The sequence below is a fragment of the Lepeophtheirus salmonis genome, chromosome Z, assembly GCF_016086655.4.
Source record: "Lepeophtheirus salmonis chromosome Z, UVic_Lsal_1.4, whole genome shotgun sequence".
NCBI lineage: Eukaryota > Metazoa > Arthropoda > Copepoda > Siphonostomatoida > Caligidae > Lepeophtheirus > Lepeophtheirus salmonis.
In genome coordinates this window covers 18,413,425-18,441,032 of record NC_092584.1, presented here as the reverse complement: position 1 = coordinate 18,441,032, position 27,608 = coordinate 18,413,425, and the positions used below count along the sequence as shown (strand labels likewise).

General features: G+C 31.2%; 1 protein-coding gene across 6 annotated transcripts in view; it reads left to right on the top strand.

The window, feature by feature from the left end:
• The window catches only part of LOC121130128 (uncharacterized), a 72,150-nt gene extending 51,021 nt beyond the window's left edge, over nt 1-21,129 (top strand). For 2 of the 6 annotated variants that reach the window (XM_071893827.1, XM_040725854.2), the window contains exons 2-13: nt 13,834-13,994; nt 16,324-16,451; nt 16,515-16,624; nt 17,163-17,295; nt 17,352-17,460; nt 17,526-17,939; nt 17,999-18,694; nt 18,762-18,886; nt 18,943-19,074; nt 19,819-19,928; nt 19,988-20,173; nt 20,897-21,129. In XM_071893827.1, the coding sequence (XP_071749928.1) occupies nt 13,847-13,994; nt 16,324-16,451; nt 16,515-16,624; nt 17,163-17,295; nt 17,352-17,460; nt 17,526-17,939; nt 17,999-18,694; nt 18,762-18,886; nt 18,943-19,074; nt 19,819-19,928; nt 19,988-20,173; nt 20,897-20,909 (2,304 nt within the window). In that variant the 5' untranslated portion in view covers nt 13,834-13,846 and the 3' untranslated portion in view covers nt 20,910-21,129. The other 4 variants (XM_071893825.1, XM_040725853.2, XM_040725855.2 and 1 more) reach the window with 4 other exon arrangements.
• Nucleotides 21,130-27,608: the final 6,479 nt, after the last annotated feature.

Below are 27,608 nucleotides of genomic sequence, written 5' to 3'. Positions count from 1 at the left end.
ATTATATCTCAAATGTGGGTTTTAACTTGTACAAGTTACAACCAAGGTTATTAGAAATACAAGGTTAGACTATCATGTAATCAAGCTTACTTGAATTTTCAATTTGATGTACCTTAATCACTGCTGGGCGGCAATACAGGTAGATTGTGACAAAACACACATCCATTCATAGCTGTCTATGACGTCGCTATTGCTAGAACTCTCAATTTAATGTATCGTACCGCCTGCTGGGAAAGAAAAACAGATTTTGAGAAAACACGCAACCACTCATACACTATGACGTTTATTTTTAAAAGTGTGGGGGAAGTCAAACATCAGTCGTACACGCGTTATGGTATGACCTTGTATTTCTGTTAACCTTAGTTAAAATTTGTACAAAACATATATTAAAAGATCCTAGTATAATTATTGAACGATTATTATCACTTCAAACTAGGACACTGTTTGTAGTGATCTTTAACCTACAATAATATAATTATTTTTTTGTTTTGTGTTATTCGAAAAGTAATTCAATTAAGGAAGAAAATTGCCCCAATTTAAGGGTATTTATTGTATTTATTTCATTACGTTCTATTGATGGCAATTTCCATCAATTAACAAGACACTTGGTTAGTCGCAAATCCTTCTGTTTTTAAACGTCAAAAAAAATTGTATTTAAAAATATATTTTACTCCTTAATTAAAACAGCGACCCTGAAAATTGTAGAAACGAACCTTAAGGTGAAGCGTTACACATAAAGTATTTATGTCATAATTTTGTCACTATTCTAGGGATAGGAACAGGGGGACTAGTGGGGTGCAGGTCTCATTAGTAGAGGTGGAAAATGTCCTTCTACTGTAAGTCCAAGTCTAGTCATAAGTAAAAGTCCTTAAATATTTACATCGAGTCCAAATTGAGTTTTTAGTGAAAAAAGGTATTTGTCAACTGAGAATTGTTCACAATTCCAGAGTATATATCACGTGATGCCCTTAGAAAAAATAGGAAAAAACGTAGTAGTTTTCTTATTCATCAACCTTTTAAGTTCAAAATCAAGTCGTGAGTTTTAGCTCCCAAGTGTTAGTCGAGTTGCTAGGATTTGATTCTGAGATCAATGTTGCAAGTCTTTAAGATAAAGTCTCGGGTCAAAAAATAGTTGCAAGTTCAATTACCCACTAATGATTAAATTTGTGCTTTATTTCCTGTGCTAGAATTGTCATCAGATGGTTCATGGCATTATTCCATTATATATCTAGTTGTATAAAATATGACCTTAGAATAATGCATGACTTTTTGTATTTGCAACCTAAGCAAGTTGTTTTTTTTCCAACGTTGTTATCATTATTCTTTATTTCTTGAATAGATAAAATGTAAGTATACATTAAGTAATCACTTGTGCGTTAAAGAGTGACAATAAGGATTTGTTGGAAAGCTATAAGTGTAAGTCCTCTGTGGACTAAGAGTAGAATTAAGGATCGAAATAGGGATAGTTCTTGCCTACGCCCTTGCAAGACACAGAGTGGGATTTATGTGGATTTTCTTCTTCCTATAGCTACTTGTAGCCATTTTAATGAAACCTCATAACAGCAAAAAATTCTTCAAATTGACAGGATGTCCATGTTCATTATAATTTTTTTATAAATGTACCGTCATTTTTAATACAATTATATCTATTAACATCTTTCTCTTTTTGGATGAACGGTTCAAAGATACAATGTGTAACATCAACCTCTGTGTAAAAACACATCTTTTTGTGTATTATTATATACTTAGCAGCTAATTAATTAAAAAGTACCTTCTCTTTGCAAACTTACAAATGACTTACATGTTTATGGCTTATCTATTATTTTTCAAAAACCTAATAAAAACGTTTACTTCTTACAAATTGAATTATGCTGAGGCTCTCTTAAATATATATATATATTCCTTCAAGTTGTAGCCTGATGTTTTGAGTTCCACTCAATTGGAGAAAACAAAAGCTGTAATTACCTTTGTTTTTATAACATATATATTATGGTATTATATTACACATGGTATTATAAAAGGAAATTAAATTACATCCAAACAACCTACTTATCTCAAACTAATTTTTATTATGGAAATACATATATATATAATATATAAATAACAAGAATTTTTATAAGGTTTTCCAACAATAAAAAAACATGGGTAGGTATATCCATAAGAAAAAATACAGAGGGAATTGTGGTTTTATGGCATTTATATATGTATGTATGTAGACCGATATACGTATGTCTAGTATATAACCCACTCACAAATTTCCAAACTTTTATCAGATTAAAACCATGAACGATGATAAACCAACGGTCTTCCCCAATCTCCCTTTTTACCCAAATTGACAAATTATTTTTAAAAAGAGAGATTTCGTAATTGATTTTTGATTGAATTACAAATATAATAGGTTAGTGACAAAATTAATTTCTTATTAATTTTTTTCTTATTTATACAGCTACTTAAATGATGTAATATTATGTCTTATAAAATATAGTTCCCGGCGTCACCTCTATAACACATAAGTACCAAATGTATTTTCTTGTGAGCTGTCGATTCACTCTTGTCTCTTGATACGTCATGTCTATTTCATAATTATTCATTCTTGAAAAATAAACAAAGTTATAAGTTATTATAAAAAAAGCTCCTTTTCTTAACGGACAGAAATACAGTTTCTTCTTTGATCCCTCGTTATTGTTGTATATTTATAAATTAATATTGGCCTTTTATTATTTCTATGTATGAAGAAATCTTGACGACTATCATATACAAATAGCTATTCTTTTAGTTAAATAGTACAAAGCCATATTATAATTTAACGTATCGAATAAAATAGTATAGGAATTTTTTTTTTGATATTATGAAATACTAGAATGTACCCGTAGTATATATACTAACAATAAATAAGACACACTCGCTAATCCTCTTCTTTCCCTTTATTACGAATTATTTAAGCAAATACTAAGAGTACTTAAAGAAACTTGTTAATCCGCGGACAGACAGACGGACAGACATGTAATATAATATTATATTATAGTAGATACTTATTAGTTTTGAGTCCAGCACCACATTTTTTTTTCGATTCCATCTTATGTGATTTTTTCTGGACCGATTTTTTTCCGGTCTCAAATATTATGAGATACCTTTTTTGTCTAGATCAACTGTCATTCATTTTTTCCAAAAAAATATCGAAAGTACACGATTAGTTCTAGAACAAAATACTGTATACATAAAGAGACGGTGGGATCAAAATTAATCCAAGTTATCTCTGTTTAAACTTCGGTTAACGTCATTGTACTTGAAAAAAACAAAACCATATGATGTCATGTCATAAACAGTTTATCTTTAAAATCGGTATAGACCGATTCTTTTGGATCCAAACTAGAACAAATTTTCCCTCTGGACCAATATAGACCGAACTTTTTCTTTGGACCGATCTATACCAAATTTGCACATAAGAATGGTTCAGACCAAGTTGTTTTTTGTTTTGTTTTTTTAGCCAAACTAATTCGGTCCAAAAAAAATATTAATGGTCTCAGATCGGTCTATGATTCCCAGACCGAAACCCAACACTAATATTTATATAATTCATTTTAAAAATTGGGGAGAAATAATATGACAATAGCTGTTGGTATGATTGACTTATTTGTCTAACTACCAGATGATTTCGGGCCTTTTTCTTTTTAAAGGAAAGATTGCGTGATACAATAAAGGTAACAATGTGAGGTATGTTACTCACATAGAGGGTGCTATGAATGTTAATCTCTCTCAAAATTAAGAAGGAATCACCATTTTAATTTATTTAGGGTGCATACACAAGCAACAGACTGCCACACCACCTTACGGATAATATATTTCTTTAGTTTTTTCATACCCTACTATGCAACCTCCACGAATGTGCCCTTTTAAATGAATTAAAAAGCCGAATGACGAGGGAAGAAAATTTGCATACATACGTGAAAATGAGTAAAAACTATTAAGTAACTTAATCATAAAAAAAGATATTTTACGCTTAAAAAGGATACAAATATGGCAAGAAATCCACCATTTCCCTCCTCAATTTTATAAATTTAGTTCACCATTTTTCTTAATCTGTGAGACAACCAAATTTTAATTGTATAAAATTTGGCTGTTGAGGCCTTAAAGATCGCAGGCATCAACATTCCTGACGTACAAAACACTTTATGAAAAAGAAAGTTTTTAACTAATTATTCAGAGCATATTTATCCATGTAGAGTAGGGTGGCAATTAAATTAATTTTTTGTGTGGAAAAGTACAAACTTGAGGGTTCAAATCTGTTCCTTTTGATAAAAAAATACGATTCGCGATTTGAACAATTTCTATGAATATTCAGAGGTAGCTCAACGCCCTAAAGTTTTGAAATTTTACACCTTTTCGGGGGGAAAAAAAACGTGATTATGTTTTAATATCATCCATATATTACACATTACAGTTTATTAGTAAAATTAACAAATTTAGGTAAATTAAACTTCTATCAAAAGTTTTTTATAAATGTTTATTACAAATCATTTTTTTTACGTGTCAGAAGGAGCGATAAATATATTTAAATGAAAGCCAAGTCTTCTTATTGGGTATATATCTTAGATAGAAAAAAGTCATTTATTGAAATTTTCAAGTCCTCAACTGTTTGCATCTAGTCCTCAAATTTATTTTGTTCTCATTTCAAGTCCGTCATTATAATATAGGCTCCTTTTTGTTTAAGCTTTTTTGAATTTTTGAGCATAAAAAAGCTCTCGATGACAAGTCCCACCTCTAGTTCTAATATATATGCAATAGGCAAAAACGTAGACTGTTCGTACCCCCGTAACATCTATTTGTAGTCTACAACTTTATAAAAGCACACTTTTTTGCATAAACTGACTTTTGCTACATCAATAAAAATATATTTGGCCCTTGGAGGCTTTTATTTCAGTAAATCTGATAAATGTTTGTGTACTAGACTCTCTGTTTTTGGTTATATATTTTTCTCCTTCTGTACAAAGACCTTTACTGCAGGAGACAATAAAAAACTGGCTTTGGCAAAGTTTAAGGGCTCTCAAGTCATTTTTGGCGTAGTACAAGTGTTTTTAATTTTGGGAAAAAATGGGTTTTTTTTCTGTCAAAATAGGTCATTTTTAGGTCTCATGTACTGTTTTAAATAGGTTGCTTTGAATAGGCATGTTTCCTTACTTATCAACCATATACAATATATTTCTTTTCCTAGGGTTAAACTTCACATTGTTTTGTTACATAAAATTGGGAAATCGAAAACTATTCAACACATCTTGAGCCCCTTAAACGATAAAAAAACTTGTAATAATAAAGCAAATACTTCAAAATATAAAAAGTACAATTTATTGTTCATAGCTTCATATTTGGAACAGTTCAAGAGGCCTAAATATGGCCCATTTTAATGCAAAAACAGTCCTGTAAAATTAGCAAAATCAGTTTTTTAATATTCCCCAGTAGAAAAGATCTTAGTGCAGGAGGAAAATAGCTTTAACCCAAAAATGTCTACTCTACACATTGATGTATTTCATGACCCACAATAGAGCCAAATATAAATATTACTGGCTGCGTACTTCCTAGACACGTGAAAGGAAAACTATAACACAAATAAGATTGTAAAAATAAAACTTTCGGGTCATTTATGAGTCAAAAGGTAATAAATGTTAATTTAGGAGTAATAAATTATTGCATCCCAATTCTTATTTTTCTACTCTTCATTCGTTCAAAAATAGAGTCATCAGTGAGCCTAAAATACTAGATAATTTGTTTGCTAACCGTTTAAAAGATGTACACAAAAAAGTACAAAATGCTACAATGTAAGTTATAAAAATAAACTTTGGACACACACGCAACTTGGCCAAAAAAAAAGGAGTTCACATACCCCACGTTCCGTATTTAAAACATCACTTACTTTAAGTAAAATAGGATCAATAATGCATGGAGATTTTGTTATTGATAGGGTTGCGTGATAATGACAAACATTGAGGTTTATTTTTAATGTAAAAATCTTCTCTGAAATGAAAAAGAAAAGAAAACTTGTGGCTGAAATGCCCTACTGCGGGGATATCTCCCACGATTGAAGCTGCGTGCCTTAATTTAAAAGAAAGTTTAATTTTGTCAGATTCATCCTCAGGTTTTTTGGGGGTATATTCTTGTCTTTACGACAGTTAGTAGAGAACTTGGTAACTCTAAATAAAATCCAGTCACAAAACAAAATCACTCGTGGGCTTCTTGCCTTGATGACTTTAAAGACAAATTTTGATACTGTGAACCTTCGCTAATTTTGTATTGTCATTCCTAAAATGTTTTTTTTTTAAATTTATAATCCTTAATTTAGCTAGAAGGTTCCCTTTCATTATCTTATTCATACTTGTTACTAACGTACTCATGTCTCTAACTATTCTTTAAATTCTACAGTGGGGAATTAGTACAAACCAATCTTTGATGGCCTTCAATACAGAATTTGTAAAAATATTCCCTTTTCTTTTTTGGCAAGGCCTTCTAGTAACATTTCTACAAATTTTATAGTGGCTTATAATCTGGTAAACTAACAAGCTGTTAATGGATCAATCCCTCCTGATATCCATTGGAGATTTACAGCAGAAGGACATTACAACCACAAATTTTCTTTTTTGGTCCATTTAGACTATACTGTAGATTTTAAAAAAAAAATAATAATAATTTTACTTTAAATAATTGTTGCTTTAAATACGGAACATTGGCTAGATTTCAGGTAGAATTTATTTTATTTCGTCTTCAACAATTATGTCCTTGATTTATATCGCCGTGATTGACAGAGAGGGTTTAAAATCCTTATAATATATTCTTCTAAAAGGCACTATTCCATATAACCATACATTAAGGCAGTGTATAATTTTTACATGACATCATTGTTGTGAAACTAGCCCATTTTGGTAAGAGACAGAATATTTACTTAACATAAATGCAATTGAATTTTGGTGTGAGATGCTTAATTGATTAGGGCGCCCCAAATCAATATTCTGAACGTTGATTATTTGATTTCCTGTTAATCTATGAAAGATTCCCAGCAATTATTGAATAATAACTACATAATTGGAAAGAATTTGCTGACAAACATGCATTGATTTCAGGCATTTTGTCTTTTTCTCTTTTTTTTTTAACATGAGAGGAAGAAACTACTCACAGATACCACTCTCAAAGGTTGCAAGATACAATTAGTGTGATAAAATATCAAACAATATCTATATTGATAACATAATCTTGCTTTTATATAACAGTTTAATATTTATTATTATTCATTTTTAAAGCCAACAGCTCCAGTTTCCTTCTATGTTCCATTAGGAAGTTTGTACATTTTTGACATTTTTGTTAAATAAATCAACATTTTGACCTGGAACTGCTTTAAAGGCCTTAGTAGGAACTACTCATCTCATTAGTTAATTCTACTACATATAAACAAATGAACAAAGAAAGACTCAGACCTTTTTTTCAGTCTTCCATGAAAGTGAACAATTGAAAAAATAATCCTGCATATTTTGAGATAAGGAGTAATATATCCCCATAAACTTTATAGGATATCCGCCTTGTATGCAAGTCATCACAAATGTTTATTGAGAAGAAAATATATTTTTTACTAGGAAAATCCATACTGCAAGTATAAATGGTATAACCATGAACTTTGTACCTACCAATGCACTCAAATCTATCAATAATTATTCGTTGAATCATTATCTATATGAGATAAAGTATGGGTTCTCAAACAGTATTACACGTACAACAAGTAATACAGAAACCTCCCTTAGTTTTTATTAAAAAGTGTTCCACAAAAACATCTTTTTTATAAAAAGGTCAACAAATTTGTACTTTTAAAAAGAAGATTATCCAAATAATCATATGTGGAAAATTGCCCTATGGAATATTGTTATCTGCAGACCTTTTATCTATCAATCCGTCCATCTACCAGGGGCGTCCGCAGGATTATATATTTATTATTTTTTTAAGGGTTGGGGAGTTTAGAATTTAAAAAACACAAAATTAAAAAATCCATAATGGTCCGCAAAAAATTAAATTTTTCGGAAAAAAAAATTGAAAAATTAAATTTCATATATTAAATTTTCTATTAAAAAGCAAAAATTATTTAATTAGGGGGCACAGACTCTCCAGCCCACCCCCTACGGGCGCCTTGTCTACAGATGAGTCCGAACCATCTATGGTTCATAGAATTTTCCCACTGTAGATGTGTGACAATAACGTAACCTTCCTAATTTCCTGGGTTGCCCTCCAGGCTCCTTATACCCGTGGAACCTCGATACAGTATAAACAACTTCAAAGATTGAAACCCCTCACCGCCGCTTTAAGAACCATAAACGATCTATCCTAATGTTCAATGTTTTCTTCTGCAGATGGGAAAACTATCTATGTATCATTAGAATGGTCAGTCCTATCTGTAGTTGAACAGATTGGTAGATGAGTCACCGGATATTGTAGGCAATTTTCTACTACATACTATTTTTCTGAGTCCAATCTTCCTAGAACCCCAAAAAAATATGTCTTTTAAAAAAAAAGTCATTCAAAACTTTGTTTATCATTCCGTCAAAAAATTGTCGAATTGTTAATCAATGGTGGTAAATGATGATCTCAATATTTTCCCAGATGTGACGCAAATTACAAATATTTGGGACCCACTGAGCCATAGAAATAACTCTATTTGATAAGAAAGATGCACTGTCAATATTCAAAATCAATTCCTCTCGTAAACAATAAAGGAATTAGTTAACATTTACTATAAAATAATCATAACAAATTTGCAAAAAATCATTGGCAATCATGAAGTGGGAATGGTTCTGACCTTAACTCTTGGTTCTCCATGAAAAGGTCATCAATATTTAGTACCTTTACATAAAATGAAAATTTTGTGCATTCGTGTAGATTACACGTTGTTAATTGAACACAATCTCAATTATCATCTCAAATAGAGACCTTGTAATTTCGTTTATAATCCAACAAAAAACGTGAAAATATGTTGAAATATCAATACGCAAAATCTTTTTTTAAAGACATGGGATGTTATTGAATTCAACTAATCATAGGAGAAAATATATAAGGACTTCCGCAGAGCGTATTAAATTATCCAATACTAATAATTATATACGTGCATGTATATTAGTTATGTAATGCTGGTTTTTAGCCTTTATGTCGGGCTGCGCATTTTGAATCTGCATTTTCCAATAACCACCAGCTCGTTCCTCACTTCGTAGTTAAGTGTTTACGTACACTTTGAGTGTCCTATATTTTACAAACCTAGTATCACGATTCCAGGGATCTCGTGTATCTAGGGCCGGATGCAGGGGGTAACCTTTTTACCGGTCCCTTGGATAAAGGGCCCCTGAGAAATAAAAAAACACGAGAAAAAAAAACAGTGGAAAATGGTTTAGTCAACTTTGATTGATATTTGTGGCAATATTACCTGGTCCCACAATAATGTCTTCAGCTCTGCATGTATCCCACAATCGTCTCGAAACTCAAGCAATTCCACCTTTTTCAACATTTAAAGGGAGAACCTTTTTTTTTTTTGGAAACTAAGATAGAACGTAACAGTTGAAGTTAGCGGATTCTACCATTTTTGAGATAATTTGTTATAATACGTCACACTAAAAAAATAATTTATATGAATATTCCGTAATGAATGTTTTTTTAGTAATTTTGAAAAATAAACTTGTAGTACGTGAACTTAAAAACAATCTTGGACAAAATCAAGAAATGCAGAAAAGCCAATACTTCATAAACATATTAGAATTGATTATAGGCGTAATATTCAAATTTGAGAGATGAGTTAAGATGAACGAGAACTTTAACTAAAGTTTGAAATCTTTATTTCATTTAAGGGGCTTATATTGGGCCCAATATAAGTCCCTTAAATGAAATATAACGATTTCTAATTATGTTTTAGTGACGTTGAATTTTGTCTACTGTACGTGCAAATGTGGCACACCCAAAGGATAAATAGGAATAATTTGCTGATGGAAACAGACGATAATATAATTCTTCGAAAAATACAATTATAAACTAGCCTCAATTTTGAGAAAAATCATTTTAGTTTACTTATTTCAAGTAAAGACATTTAATTAATATTCATTTGGAAATAATGTGTTATGTATTTTTGTTAAATTTTATATACTAAACAAGTGAAATGCAATATTGCGGGTCGAGTGCATATTTTTAAAAGATGCAGGACCCGGGGGTCTCAAAAAGCCAACCCGCCCATCACTTACATGTATGTATTTGATATCCATTATTTTAATGATCGACCTATGTAGTTAAAATAATGTATTTCCATATCATTATTCATTAATATAGTAGAATGACGTAAATACCAAAAATTAAAGCCGAATTAATGATGAGCGTATGGTCCAACCAATACTTTCATCAATTAATCACAAAGCACAAAGAAAATAACAAACTCCTACGTTAGAAGGTGTTCTGTTGAAAGACTTGGTCCATTAAAATAAGAAGCATCTTCATTCACATATTATCTAGGAATTTAACCAAAAAGACATGTAGAAGCTCTATGATTTGACAATGAAGTTACAACTAAAAATTAATCAATACAGTAGAGTAGTAAACATATCTATCCTTGGGGTTTGGTTTGGTTTATGAAGCTTGAGACTTCAAAATATATACTTTTTTTGTAAATTTATTTAGATTAATAGTATTTTATAAAAGTGTGACTAGACGCCCCCGTATGTTCCAGGCTGTACATGCCCGCAAAAATACCCCCACTTTATATCAATAATGACGTCATGCATTAAACAATTCTTCTGAATAATGTTTATAGATCCTAGCTAGTTCCGCTCTAAGTATCTTTGTTCCCATGTAACCAAAAGGAGAGATATATATATATATATATCTTAATAAGGTTCCGTAACGAGGAAAAAATTGACATCATTTGTGCGGCATCCAATCATTGCCTTTAATTCTCTCTACTCATCCTCATTAGAAGATGAAATAAAAGTGACTTCGGTTCTTCGAAGGAGTAACTTTTTCCACTATTTTGGATGAAGAATATTTTCTCTTTCTTCATTCAAATAATAGCTATTATATATTGTTATTAAAGATTGGACCTTTGAAAAGAAAAAAACTAAGGGTGTTCTTATGCTATTTTAAATGTAGAAAATTCACATAGCAGTATTTCAGTCTCCTTCCAAAATAATATAACAGGCAACTCATATAAAGAAGGTTATTTATCAACTCAATAATACCATAATTCCGCTCCACCTTCTCTTCTCTAACTATTATTATTGGCTTTGGTCTTTCAAGCTTTAGATTGAGAATTCTTGACAAGCTGAAAGATTATGCCTAGCAACATCCGACTTTTGAATATAATTAAAGTACACTGATTTTATATACAAGTTATCTTTTGAAGGGACAAACTGATTTTAAATGCAAAACTTACCAAGGGATTGGGATGAAAGACATGCAATTATCAAAGATCCTAAAAATGATTGATGTACATGTATAAGAACTTAATAGACGTGAACAATGGGAGGATAGGAGAATGCCAATTGGTAACATATGTACTTAAAAGTATTCCGGAAATTAATTTGCTATAGTCGGTGATTATTTGGTCTTTTTATATTGAAGTTCTAAAAAAATCTCAAATATCCTTTGTTTGATTATTATCAACTCTAGTTACGACTGCTTCAAAATCCCAACCAACTTGTACACAACATATATTCTTACATGTAGTAAAAAAGCTCATGGTGTAACTTTAATTACAGCTGTAGTTTTTATTGACAAAGAGAACTACAATAAACTAATTAATTGTACACATTCGCTTATTTTTTATTTTTTTTTATGAAGGTGGCTTTATTTGCTATAAAATTTTATTTACCTTTATCTTTGTACATAACATGGATCAAGCAAGCAGGTGTTGTAAAACTATGAGCCAAAAGCTGATTATTAATATTATTATGTTACAAACATTCATAAATTTGACATTTATGTTCGTACTTATGTATGGCGTTTGAACACTTAAAAATGAAATACTCATTCTAGATCAGATTTATATTTTAGATTAGTTATACATTTTAAAGTACTGATAGAGTAAAGGGACTGTTTAACGTCCGAAACGTCTCGTCAGCTAATGCAAGGCCCTAGTTTCTAGGCAAACCCTACGATAATTATTACTTAAAACATAGTGAAACGTTAAATATCCAAGCTCGAACTAAAATTTATATCACAAGAAATGCGAAGAGGCTATTGGGAAATTTGACTTTTTCGACAGAATTTCCGACTTCCTCGTAATGTTATTAATTTGAGATCCTATGAGGTTTTGATCCGATAAAAAGCGTCTTAATGGTCGTTATTTTACATCAAAGAGTCCCTATATTTAGTTAGACTTTTAACTTTGTCAATGAATAGGTAGAGTTGACCACAACACTACTTGAGATTAAAAACATCCTTTTTTTTAGCTTATAATAATCCTTATTTAAGCACCATTTATATTTTTGTAACGTTCCCAGAGTCAATCATCAACATAATTTTTACATTATATCCAAAATTAGTTGATAAATCATTCTACTCATGCCTTGTGGCATCTCAACTCGCGGTCAATATTAACTAAGGGATACACGACATCATTAATCCATTTTATAAGATTAACATTAAATATTTTGAATCAGAACAGGAGATTGACTCACACTCGAGTCATTCTGAAGTCTCATAGCCTATTGCTGTCTCAACTCGACTCTTTCTTGAAGTAAAAATAATAGCAACTCCCCTTTGGACATTACAAGGCGTTAACTCGTTAACACAAGATACACAGCGTATTTTGTTATCAGCTGTCGATGTGTGCTTCTTGTCTCCTAATCAGTGTTATGAATGTTGATTGATTCAATAATAAATAGATCATTTGAAGCGGTGAATAATTCCTAACAATTATTGAATTATTGTTTCATAGTCGGGACTAATTGGCAAGCTACCAATAGATTGTGGTACAATACAATTAACGATGTGATTCGAGTGTAAACTTTAATGTATCAAGGCCTAATACGTACACTCTTGGGAATTCCCCTGGTTATTAGTACTCCATTAAAGCATGTTGTTGTTTTTTTATCATTCTTACTCTTTGACTCTTCACCAAAATGACTTTAAACTCCATTTCAATATAACATTTATGGATAGTCATGTTTGTTATAATAATGGGTACACAATGTTAACTCGTGCTACAAAAAGAAAAGGTTAGGGTACTCACTACACAGTATCAGACATAAAATGTTTTTAATCCCAGCTAAATGTATGTATGTAAAGCAGTCAAAAGCCACATAGAAAACAAGTTTTTTAAACGATGTTTTTTACTTCTAGTTTTGTATTAAATATTAGTTTATGTAGATTTACTTAATGTTAACTCCACGACTCCAGAAAGTAAGTACATTTAATATAGTACCATTAAAAGCTTGAATAAACTATGGATTGGGGCAAATACTTAGTACATATACAGAGCATTAATTTTGTAGATGCCTACATATTTGAATGATAAACTACTGAAATACCAATTGTGGTAACATTTTCGAATGTGTAGATGTCAAGTAGTACAGTCTTACTACATCACATGATTGTGGAAAATCATATAATTATGTGTACCTGCTTTAACTAACTCTATTACTGTGCTTGAATCAGTTCTTCTGAAAACTGATTGAGGCAGTCTTGCATCTTTTGCTTTTACGTAATACCAAATATATGCTTTAATATATACACATTTCTAAATTGTAGATATTACTGTGAAATAATATACTCTAATATTTATTAATTTTTGTGAAAACATTGTTATTTATAACTTAATATTTATCTTATTAGGTTATAAGTAAAAATGGTAATAACGACAAAAAACTTAGTTGTTGTGAGCTATCGCCTTCCGTTTGTACTTGAGAAGAACAAAGAGACTGGGGAATTGGTTCGAAAAGCATCGGCTGGTGGACTCGTGACTGCTGTAGCACCCGTTGTTGCTAGATCTAATGGTGAGTAATTACAAATATGGTTTGTCAATACAAAAGCAAGCTAGAATGAATTTTCTCAAAATTGAGTTTGAATTAAATTTGTATTCACCGTCGAATGATCTTCAATTTCTATCAACAAAATATTACTATCAACTCTTTGTCTGGTTCACAAATTACACTTAAAGTAGCCGAAATTGATGGTTACAATGAGATAGTTAGACATTTAAGGTTTTTATTTTAAAGAAGCTATGGCGTAGCCAATATAAGCCTCTTCATCAAATAAAGGTTCTAAACTATAATTACAACTATTAAGCATCTTAACTCATACCACAGATTTGAATAATAATCCTATTATTGACTCAAATGTACATGAAATATTTGCCAGTATTTATATATGAAGTTAAAAAATCAATTGGGATTTTCTACTCTTCTTGATTTTTGATCAAGATTTCTTTTATGTTGACTATCCATATATGCAAACAAATTCACATATTGTTGTTCTCAGCCAATTTTTTTTTTTTTTTAATTAAATAGATATTTATGTATATTCATGGTAAAGTTGATAATAGAATTTTCGTCAATTTTCTGTTTGTACTAATAGAGTTTGATTAAAGATTTTTCTTAACCAACAGTGAAATTATGGAATGTATGGCTTATAATTTCGTCTACACGTCATATTACTCTTTCTACCTCGAAATCAGCGTACACGGAAAATTAAAAAATCAATTATCGCAACCTTTTCATAATAAAGAATTAACTTAAGTATAAATTTTTGGAAACTGCTACGACTCCTCTACAAAGTATTCCTGAATGTAATTGCTGTATAAGAAAGATCCGTGATAGATTAAATGTTGAGTGCAAGCTAATGAGAAGCGATCTACCCTACCTTCGGGTCATCTCCTACTAGTCCATAAGAGAATCTCACAACTTCTTCCACATAATGAGACCGTCAATTTACTTTCCAGATCCTCCGAAGTGCTAATTGTCTAAATAACTTGAAAGAACTGAAATCCCCAGGGGTTGGTTTTTCGGTATTTTTTGAAAAATAATTGAATAATTAAAGTTTTAAAAAAAAAAAATTCAAATATTAAATTTTTTGGAAAAAATTTCAATAATCCACAGCTATTTTTTAAAAATTATATTGTTTAGAAAAAAATTTAAAAAATCCATGGCTATTCTCAAAAAAAGAAATTTTTGGGAAAAAAAATTGTAAAATTAAGTTTTAAATATTAAATTTTTCGGAGAAAAATGTCAGAAATCAATAGTTATTCACAGACATTAAATTTTTGCTAAAAAATTTGAAAAATCTATTTTATTTATTGGACAAAAATTGAATATTGTGGTTATTTATATTAAATTTTTCTCTTACTCCAATAATATATCATTTGTGTCGCTTCGCTACTACTAAAAGGCTGCAATGATTGAATTTTAACTTTCCGCATACGCTGTCTCCCATTTCGATATTGGATGATAAAATATGACGTGCAATCATAATTGTAAACCATGCTCACTATGGAATCTATATTTTGGTATTAAAAGACCTAAACTCATTGATGAAATATGTTCAAAAAATAATATTTTTGTATATATATTCGTAAATTTGATAAACTTTCTATGTACATATATAACATATTTTTTATAATTATTGAAGGGTATTATCAAGGTTTGTCCTTAACCGGATAATTTATACTAATGTTCGTTCCTCTTCCCTTATTTGTTTTTATTTAGATTCAAATATTTTTTTGTTTGAAAAAGTATAAAATGTATGTTTTCTTAATATGTATTGCGTCAATACAAAGTATATATACATATTGATCTTATTCCAGATTTAACTTTTATAGTATAATATTTTTCATAATCTCAACTTATAAAAATATTGTTCTTAGTTGAGAGATACGAATCCAGGAACCTAATACGTAGTGTGTCAACATAAAAATAATCTTGAACTAAAGATCAAGAAAAGGAGGAAGTCCCAATATATTTTTTACTGCATATAAGTATACATACAATCTAATATTTCATAGACATATTTGTGTCAATTATGGGCTTTGTATTCAAATTTTTGGGATGCACTAAGATATTCAAGGGGTTTGGCTATAATTTATGAGACTTATATTGCCCTGGAGATGGTCCATTCAAATAAAATCGATCAATTTTAGCTATTTCAAGTGGAATTTGCATCACACCCCAAGGATTAATAAGAATAATTTGTTAATAGAAACTGACAATAATTTGTCAAAGAATACAAATATTATACACACACTCCATTTTGAGATAAATCATTTTAGCTTCCTTTTGTGATAACGGCCCACATATATTAATTACATAAATAATCATTATTATACTGCAGGTAAATGGGTTGGTTGGCCAGGACATGAATACAACGAAGGCATTACCATTCCCGAATCATCTCCAAGTGATAAAAATCCAACTGCGGACTTGAAATCAAATCAAATCGTTCCTGTAAAAATAGAAAAGGTATATACGTTCTAGATTTAGAATTAAAAGGAGTTCCATTCGATTTTAATGAAATAATTTTAGGAGGACCATGATTTATACTATAATGGATGTTGTAATGGAACATTATGGCCATTATTTCACTCCATGCCTGATAAAGCCATATTTGAAGAGGATTCTTGGGAAGGATACAAGTGAGTCATGCAACCTCTTAGTCATAAAATGTTCTAGAATTGTGGTAGGTCAACATAAAAACAATCATGAACATAAATCAAGAAAAGGAGAAAATCCCAATTCCTGCTTTTTGTTACTTCATATATGATACACCCTTTTGTTTGATAGACGTATTTGAGTCTATAGTATACTCATTATTCAAATTTGTGGCGATACCCAAGGATGTTATCTATAGTTTAGAACCTTTATTCGATCAAAGTTAGGTAAATTGGCTACAATATGGTACCTTTTAAATATAATATTTCAATTTCTCAGTCTTTAATTGTAATGATCAACATTGACTACTTTAAGTGCATCTTACAGCACACACAATTAAGCTCATTAATGGGCTAATAAGAATAATTTTTTTATAGAAATTGACGAGTATAATTCCTTGAAGAAGACAAATGTAATCAATCCACACTAAATTTTGAGAAAATTATTTATAGGTTGCGTTTCTTTTGACAGAACACAAATTCAATTTTCGAAATGTTACAAACATTCTTATTATTTTTCTAGAAAAGTGAATGGTTTTTTTGCTCAAGCAACTCTAAAGGTTCTAAGAGATATATTGAATGAATCTCCCGATGCTAATCCCTTGATTTGGATTCATGACTATCAGCTAATGCTAGCTGCGTGTACCATAAGAGAAGTATATAATAAAAACATGTATATACACACATCTTAATATCAATGGTTGTTTTAAAGGTGTGTGAAATTGAAAAACTAAGATGCAAGCTTGCGTTCTTTCTTCATATTCCATTTCCTCCATGGGACTTGGTCAACATTTTCCCTTGGGCAGACTCTATTCTTCAAGGTCCAATTCTTTAATATCCAAATCCAAGTATTTTGTACTGTTTTTTTTAATGATTTTTAATTCAGGTATGATGTCTTGTGACTTGATTGGATTTCATACTGAGGACTACGTTTTAAATTTCATGGATTGTATTCAAAGAGGACTGGGATGCCGCATTGACAAATCAGAGCTCCTAGCTGAGCATTATAATCGTACTGTTAGCATATTACCATTGCCCATTGGAATACCATTTAAAATATTCAATGATCTTGCAAAAGAAGCACCTCCAAACAAAATGGACAATGATGCAAGAATTATTCTTGGGGTTGACCGCTTGGATTATACAAAGGGTTTAGCTAATCGTCTTTTGGCTTTCGATAGATTGCTTGAAAAGTTTCCAGAGTACGTTGGTGAAGTTGTATTATTACAAATAGCTGTTCCTTCTCGCACAGATATTAAAGAATATCAAGATCTAAAAGATTTATTAGATAAACTTGTTGGTAATGTTTATTGGTCTATTGATTTTGACAAAATACTAAACGGTTATTCATTTTTTAAGGACAGATAAATGGAAAATACTCTACCACTACCTGGTCTCCAATTCGCTACATATATGGGAGTGTCAGCCAGATCGAACTGGCTGGTTATTATAGAGACGCAGAAGTAGGTCTTATTACTCCTTTGAGGGATGGAATGAATTTAGTAGCAAAGGAGTTTGTTGCTTGTCGCGTTGATAAACCTGGTGTTTTGATTTTGAGCCCGTTTGCTGGTGCTGGAAAATATATGCATGAGGCTTTAACTGCAAATCCGTACGAAATTGGTCAATTAGCCAACGTAATCGACAGAGCTTTATCCATGCCGATAGAGGATAGAGAAGTTAGAATGGCTGCTTTGAGGAATCGTGAGCGAATAAATGATACAGAAAATTGGCTTAAAATGTTTTTGCAATCAATTGGTAAAATAACATATGACGATCCATCTCGAGTTCAAATTCCTTCAGTTGATAGAAAAATGACTCCTTATGCAGAGAGTGACTTTAATTTTCTTGCTGATTACCTTGTTCCAAATAAAACTATTTGTTTGCTTCTGGACTATGACGGAACCCTTACTCCAATTGTAAGCCACCCAGATTTAGCTGTTATACCACCCGAAACGAAGGCCATTCTGGAAAGACTATCTCATCGTAAAGACGTTTTTATTGCCATTATATCCGGAAGAAGTGTTAGTAATGCAAAAAAAATGGTTGGCTTAGAGGGTATTCATATGCATAGATATACAAATAATTTTATTTGAATATTCATCAACCATGTTTGTACTTTTAGGTATAACATACGCTGGTAATCATGGTCTTGAAATATCTTATCCTGACGGATCTCAATTTACGGTTCCCATGCCAGATGATCAAGTCGAGAGAACTGCTAAACTCATTAAAGCTTTACAAGATGAGGTTTGTACATTAGATTTAAGTGCCTTGGATTTTTGTTTTAACATAATGTACTTTAGGTATGTTCTGAAGGAGCATGGGTCGAAAACAAGGGTGTACTTTTGACATTTCATTATAGAGAAACTCCAGTGGAGCTACGAGAAAAAATGGTAACCAATGCTCGAAAATTAATAGCTAGTCATGGATTCAAGGTACTGATAGCAAACGTTATATATACTTACAGCGTGGTCCAGAATTAGAGTCCCATTAACCTTAACATCATTAAATTAAGAGTACTATGTGTGTGTAGAAGCTTTGTTACCCAGCAGAGAGCAAGAACGGTGCATAGACCATTTTAAGCAATTTTGGGACAACACACACTTTCGGCCTCCCTTTTCACTTGACCATTACTCCCTCGACTTTGCAATGTTGGATATACCCTAATCTGTGAGTGGGTATCCAATTGATAGGACTCTTATTATGGATAGGTATCTCATTTTTTTAGAGATTGAAGGAAAGGCAGGACTTATGATATTACTGAAGTAATACCTTTGTAAATATCAGTTCCTTCATAAATGGTTTTAGAGGGAGAATGGATTACTGATATAGAGAAGAGAGGCTTCAACGTTTAAAATAGCATTAATGTTGGGCAAATATTATTATTATCATTTCAAATATATGTATATTTATCTCTTATATTATTATTCATTTTTAAAACAATTTACACCAAAGATTGGTGAAAATGCCTCTCACTTTAGAGGGATAAGTTAACACTACGACAATTGGAAAATGATAATGAGAAAAAAAAAAAAAAAAGAGCACACGCAGCAGCAGCCACTTTCCCTTTCCTAATTTCTAAACCTTGTTTTTCTTTACAAAAGTGGCATCCCTAGTTATGAACCACACTGTATACATTTAGGTTTAAAGATGGGGTTATAAATACTTTTTGGTTATAGGTCGGAGAATCGCATTGCGCCCTTGAAGGTAAACCTAAAGTTAAGTGGAATAAAGGAAGAGCTGCTTTACATATTCTTAGAGTTACATTCGGTGTTAATTGGACAGAATAGTACGTTAGTCTTTTAATAAATTATTATTGTATTATTTCGTTGTTGTATGTGTTTTTAGTGCTCGTATTATCTTTGCTGGAGATGATGTTACAGATGAGGATGCCATTGTTGCCTTAAAAGGATTGTCCAAGACCTTTCGAATTGTAAGCCATAATATGACGGCAACCAATGCGGATATACGTTTACCATCACAAGATTCTGTAGTGACCTTATTAAGATATATTGAAAGACATATTACTTCAAGGTAAGATAAACTAAAGAGACTCTAAGGGAAAAGGCAACAAGAGGGTTGAAATAATAACAAAGCCAAAAACGTTCAGACACCTACGATCAAAAAATAATTGAAGATGGAAAATTTGTAGAGCTCGGGAGGATTAACACTAATTCTTCTCTACAAAAATGTCATCCCTGACAACGACGAGAGACAAAAAAATGAACAGTACGGTACTCAAAAAACGTACACCGGCTCTATCAAAAAAATGACTAGGAATGGAACATTTGTAGAGCATGAGAATAATAAAACTATGCTTCTCTTCCAAAATCCCATCCCTGGCAATGATAGGAGATAAAAGATCTATAAAGAACCTACGAATGGGAAATTAGTAGAGTACGAAAAGAAATGCGCTAATGTTTTCTAACTAAAGTTTTTCTCTGACAATGACAAAGCATAAGATAACGAAATACAAAAACGTTCACTCACCCTTGATCAACAAATGACCATGAAGGGGACATTTGTAGAGCGAAAGGATAATAAAACTAATGCGTCTCTACAAAAATCCCATCCCTGGCAATAACACGGGTCAAAAAATTAACTTAACGGATCAAATTGAAATTAAACCTACCTGAATTCAAGGTGATAATTTGTTTACAATAATATGCTTGTCTCCTCTTTCCTTTGTGCCTCTTTAAGATAATTTATAAGAAAGATTAATGCTTAAATTCTAATTATTATTTATTTTCATTGCAGGGACTCCCAATAATTCTACTGAAAGTTTGAAATTTCAAATTAAATGATCAACTATGTGTTCATTTAAGTAGTGTTGAGAAAAATATCAAATATTGTACTATACATATATTCATGTATGAATATTATTTTATAAGTTTTTGATTTATAAACTCATGTCAAATTTTTTACTTTAATGGTTAAAAAAATCATAATCAAAATTTACAACAAAGAAATAAAGTTTAAATTCGAATGCATTGAGGACTAATTTTATTGTAATTTTTTCTTTTGTATAAAAAAAAAAAAGGTTTAAAATTACTCAGGGGTCAAAATGGAAATGACTACTTTACAAATATGAATAAAAAGTTTGAAAACCTCAAACAAACTCTAAAACGTCAATCCTAATCGTTATAAGTTGAATCTCTCAATGGTGGCACTAATGTGTGTTTCATGAGGTTAATTTTTCAAGTGACATGGAAATATTTTCAATTCAACGTTAAAATATATTAAGGCTGTCATATACGCTGTTGTGCTACATAAAAGATCCCTATTTTCCGTGTTGTCGATTCAGGTCAATTTATCTGAATCAGATGACATAAAATTTGATCATGATATCTCCTAAAAGGAGGAATATGCATATATTATTCTTGATTCAACTTATGTAAAGCTGCTATTAATCCGGAATATCAAAAGGTATACTCTTATCTCCCTCTAAGAGAAGTGTTATAATGACTATGTAGTTACAGGTCTTCAGTTCTACATACAAAACATGTATCTAAAACTTCATTTTTGTATGTATTGCATGTTTTAGATTACAAAATTTTGTTCCACTATCATTAGATTTTATATATTTATAAGTGGGCATATAGCTACAATCACCACTCGATGTGCAAGTGTTGGATGATGTTATCATTTTAGTCACAATTGAAAAAGAACAATTCATCTACAGATGTGATAATCATTTAGTGTTTTTCCTACTAGAGATAAGGTAATCCTTATCATTGAATAGCTGTAAATAGAGTTGTAAATTTAAGCACTGTCGGATTGTAGAAAGAAATGGAATAATGACATGATAACACTCCAATTTTATAGAATGTTTGGAAGGAAAACAGCTTAGCTGTCATGTGGTTTTATTAGATCAGCTATAAGCAACTATGAGATGAAGGAAGTACATACAAATCCTACGCTGTATCTAGCAATTTTAATGCAAAAATGACTCCAAAATCGATCCTCAATTCTACTCTGAGTCCATCAAGGATTTACAATTATAACTTCCCTTTCACACTTAATAATTAGAATTAAGGATTGATAATAACAGGAATGGAAAATAAAAACGGTACTAAGGTTCTAAATACCAATAGTCTCGCACTCGTATTTGATCCTATTTTCTACAGCACTTTTAATGGAATAATACCATGAATAAGATGATGACACAATCAAGTACTCGCAACTTTTCCATCTATTAAAAAGGCAAATAAAAGTAAATGCTAATTATTTAGAGCGATAAATAGGGATTTTAACCCATTAATGATGATATTTTTTTTTTCTTTCAGAAGTCGGGGAAATTTTTATCATATCCTCACATGAATATCATTTATATATAGGTATATTGTTTTTTCTTCAATCAACTGGTTTTTTTTTTTTTGAGAACTACGCTGTGTTCGTAGGTTCACACTAGGCATATTAAGGTACAAAAAGTTATTCTTCATACATTTTATCTTTTTAGCCACAGGGTACAATAAATATTTATTTTTGATCAAATGGAAGAAAGCATTTTATACAAAGGCCCACATTACATTTTGAACTGTTTTTATTTCTTTTTTTACAAAATTGTTCCCGACACCTTCTCCGACTACTTTTTTGGACAAAATGGCCAACATTGTCAAATTTAAAATCATTTTCTCCTGGTACAGATGTAGATTTTCTCCCATATCTTTTTGCATTACATGGATTTCTTCTTAAGCAACTCATTGCAACAGATTCTAATTGTCCTTCTTTTGATCCCCTTTTTTCCTTCCTATTATCCATACATTTTGAATCCAAGTGAACAAACTCCACCAACAATTATTTCCTCTAATTCTATAACAACTAATATTTTTATCCAATCTATCTGTTCCTCCCATTGAATTGGTATACTCTGGCCAAAAACATTTGAAGCAACAGTTACGATAGCGTTATCTTTCCAAAGACTAAATTTTCACTTTAAATGTGAGAAGGAACCAGTTTTTTAGGTTTGGTGTATGACTTATAAGCACACAAGTATTGCATGCAAATTGCTGAACTTGTTCTAGGTAATATTCCCCTTTTTAACTAACATCCCTTTACATAAACCAACATTACCTCGAAGCTAAATTATTTGCTAGTAAAATAGATCCAACCATCGATTTTAGTTTTTTCTGTTTTTATTCCATATTTATATTAATTCAGGATGCAAGTTTGTTTTCTCTAAGATGAATGTGGTGAAGAATATATACCATACCAAACTCACTCATGATCACTTAGATCAGATAATTAACGTTGTCACAACCAGTCTGGATACAAACTTTAAACAGAAAGCTCAAAATTCACATTTATCATACTTATATTATTTACTGTCCAATTAAAATTAAAGCACATGGTTCATTCGTGTAGCCTGCAAGATTATCTCTTCATATTATTTTAATTAACACTTAAAAAATTTTGAGACCCCCCCCTACTCTAAGTATTTCCCATGCCTACTTTTTTAAATATAATCAGAAAGAAAAACTGCGTAATTATGTTGTTGGCCAATATATGACGTCATTTTATGAAACTACACCGAGGCCATTGTTGAATTAGGATCCATGTTTTTGACGAACACTTTTTGTGCATAGATACTACATATAATACAAGCTTGTAAAGTATATACATATATATTATAGGCATCTAAGTAGTCTCAAGACCAACAGAATAATGCAATATTTGGTTAATTATGATTTTAGAGGGAAAAAATAGTCTTATCTCATTTTGAAGGAAAATATAATAAAAATTGGGAGAGGGAATGAAATGGAATAGAAGGACTACCAAGATGTATGTATTCCTGCTAGAAACTTTCAAAGTACTAAAAATACTATGTTATATCTACCAAAAATTATAGGGAAATAATAACAATAATTACTCTCGTCCATAATAATTTAATTACTGTAATTTGAACATTCATCCATGCAAGGAGTGTGAGTTCCTCTTTTTTTCCTAGTTTTAGGGATGGCTTCACGCCAATAGCATCATCCAATCAAAGCTTTAGTAACGAAGTCTATAAGTGTGCAGTAGTTGAGGATAGTGTTGTGTGGGTCCTTATTTATTCGGTCCAGTTTTAAGACCGGTTCTGACGGTCTTTAGGACTCTCAGTACTAGAACTAAACAGAGAAGAAATAAAGATGAGTAAAATAATCAAGGACCAAACTTTATAGTTTTTAAGAATGATATAAAGGACTAAACTGGCCGGACCGAGACTGAAATGGAAGGACTGCAGTATTCAGTCATAAATAAGGACGAACACAACACTAGTTGAAGGAACACTTATGTGGTACCTATGTATGTATTAGTGATGGCACACGGTGCAAGATTGAATTTTCCCCAGTTGAGTCTTAAGTGATTTCTTTATAGACAGATTTGGACTGACATTTTGATCCAGACCTTGGGTTGAAAGTGTGGAGTCTAAACTTAACTCGTAGACCAAAATGTCCTTTTCTAAAAATAAAGACAAATATATTTTGTTCTTCTTTTTCTGTATGACCGGATCAAGAACAATAATTATACGAGACCGGTGCATAATGAACTTGTACCGAATTATTTAAGTTAAGAATAGAAGGGTCTCAGACTAGCTTAGGAATTCGAGACCGAAATCCACCACTATATGGTATGTATTTATGAGTTATTTTCTGCATGCTACGATTTCAATAACGACTTCGTTAAGTGCAAGTGTTTAAAATATATGCATTCGCTGCTAAATATATAGTTTGCGGAAGTAATTTCAACTGAACTGAGTGTAGAATAGATAAATAAAAATGTACCAATTATATATTTTTTTTTTTTTGGATTAACTTCTATGGATTCTTCAAGGTATACATAGATCAAAGAGTCCATAGACCGCTAACATACACATTTATGCTGTATTTTTGTCAGCTGTCGTTTTGTCTACTCTAATCCCTTATTATTAGCGATGTATCAGTTTCGAAATTTTGATATCTGTCCTGATTTTATCCTATAAAAAATAAGTCCGAATCAAACTTAATAATAATATTTGCTAAATTACATCATTATCAATCAATCTGCACTAATTTTTATGATAACAATAAATACTTTTGCCCGAAATTAAGAGTAATAGCATGCTATTTTCGTGCTTGTAATAAACTTAAAGTTTTACTAAACTAATTCATACATTACTATAGTATTATATTATTGAAAATGATGCCTCGATGAAGGTCCTGAAAATTGGAACGTTCTTCTAGACAGGTAATATATAAATGTGACCGTTTTTAAGTCCTATATTATGTATACAATTCTACTTATTAGTGTCTCCTGTCTTTGTTCAATTTAAGTTCAAAGATGTTATTACATATTCTTTTTTTTTTTTGACAAGTACGAGTCATATATCGAGTCTGGTTGTTTTGTTTTGTTTTTTGCAAGAGAAAATGACGATTTCACTGCATCGAAAGGAGGATATACCCTAGAAATCTTGTGTAACAACCTTGTTTCCTCAAGGCAGGGTTCGCAATATGGTTTGTGTAATGGATCTTCTAGCTCGACAATGGCCCAAAACATATGCCCAACGCAACAAAGGGGTGGCTCGAGAAGAACCAAATTAAGGTCATGGAGAGGGCTAGTCAGTCTCCGAACATCATCAATCCCATAGAAAATATTTATCTATGTGTAAACTTACAAAATCGGCAAGGGATCAAAAACATATTTCCTTCCGCTGTGAGTGCAACTCGAGTATCCAGCTCTGATTATGTCATCCTTACTCTAATACACACGCATCTGTAGAGTTGAGTAAGTCTGTTTTTGATGTGTAGATAGTGATGAAAATCCTGTGTATATTGAAACAAAGTAACCGAAAATCAATATGGTCATTCTGACAATTTGAAGAATGTTTTGTAGGAGAGTAGCTTAACTGTCATGACGTTTTATTAGATAAGATACAAGCAGCTGTGACGAGAGGGGAGGGAATGAAGGAAATAAACAAGGTCATTGACAATACTTACTCTAATGGAAATTCTACTGAGAGTCCAAAAAGGACTCTCAGAGTAATCCACAGGGTTACTCTCCATCTTTTATGAGCACACACAAATGTTCAATCAGGTTTTGAATATAATTGAATGAAGTAGGAAAAAAAGTTCACGACTCAGGAGTTAAATAATATTTACAAAAGCTCAGGAAAATAAAATAATTCTTCAGAAATACATACAATTTACGTTACTACTGATGGATTCTAAAATGGCTTGAAAGATTGGGTTACTTTTTGGAAGATACACGAGTCCCTAGTCGTTCTAGAAATTAAATATGGTCCAGCAGTGAAATATTCAACAGTTGCTAACAACTGTCTCATTTGTAGCCTTTTTTCTTCTCTTTTTTTGGATGAAAAGTTGAAAAATATAGTACATACAATAAAGATCTTATGGTTTATTATATTCTATATAGAAATGACCTCAAAGGAACACTTTACAAATAATAGGGTCGACCACAGCCTGTAAACACATACGTAGTAATAACATGGTTTTTAAATAGACGGTCCTAACAAGGAGTTACAGAAGGAAAGATTAGAACTTTAAAGGATTAAACGGTTTGTTGTTTACAGGTGGTGGTGGTGGTGGTGGGACGGGAAGGAGTAAGTCACTTGACTCACGACTCAAGGGTGAGTTCTACATATGTAGTAGTAAGACCCTTAGAGCCCCAAAAAATGATTTGTTTGTTTATGAGGACTAATAGAGTTATTATCATTATTAAACTCAATCCTTCAGAGAAAAACAATAACATAATAACAGCCTCCAAGTCTTCATTATCATTTTCCTTCTCGTGTTCTTCTTTTGAGTACCTATCTACTGCCTCTTTACTCATTGATGATGACGAGAGCATATAATGATGTAAATATTATAATTATCCTAGAGTAAATAAAATTAAATTCCCTCAATTATGGTGTTGATAAAATAATTATATTTCCATCACCTGTTATTACTATGGAAGGAGTTGTTGATGGTTGTTTATGAGACCCAGAGACAGACTCAAACATACACTTGACGACTCTTAATTCTTTTTTATAATACATATATATATATACTCCATTTTAATTTTGTCTATAGAGAGTTTTCATGGGACGTCAGCATTTTTAATATCAATCATTTTTGAGTCTATTTTATATCAATAAAACCCTTTATTTCATTAATAGTATATAAAATAATGAACCAATGGATGTCAAAAAAGGGACCAACTAATTAAAGGACTTAAACCTTAACGTCTATGAAAAATGTATCACTCAATTGCCTAGTTTTTTTAGGTTATTAAATATCAAACCCTGAAATGTATTAAAAATAAGTTACAAGATGGTTATAAAATCTTATTTCCATATATATTGTAGATACAAATTAACTAAAACAATAGATATAATAGTACATTTTTAGGGGGTTCTCCAGGGGTTGGGCTGGAGGGGCTGTAGCCCCTCCAAACTAAGGATTTTTTTGCTGTTTACTAGAAAATTTAATATTTGATTTTTTCCTTTTTT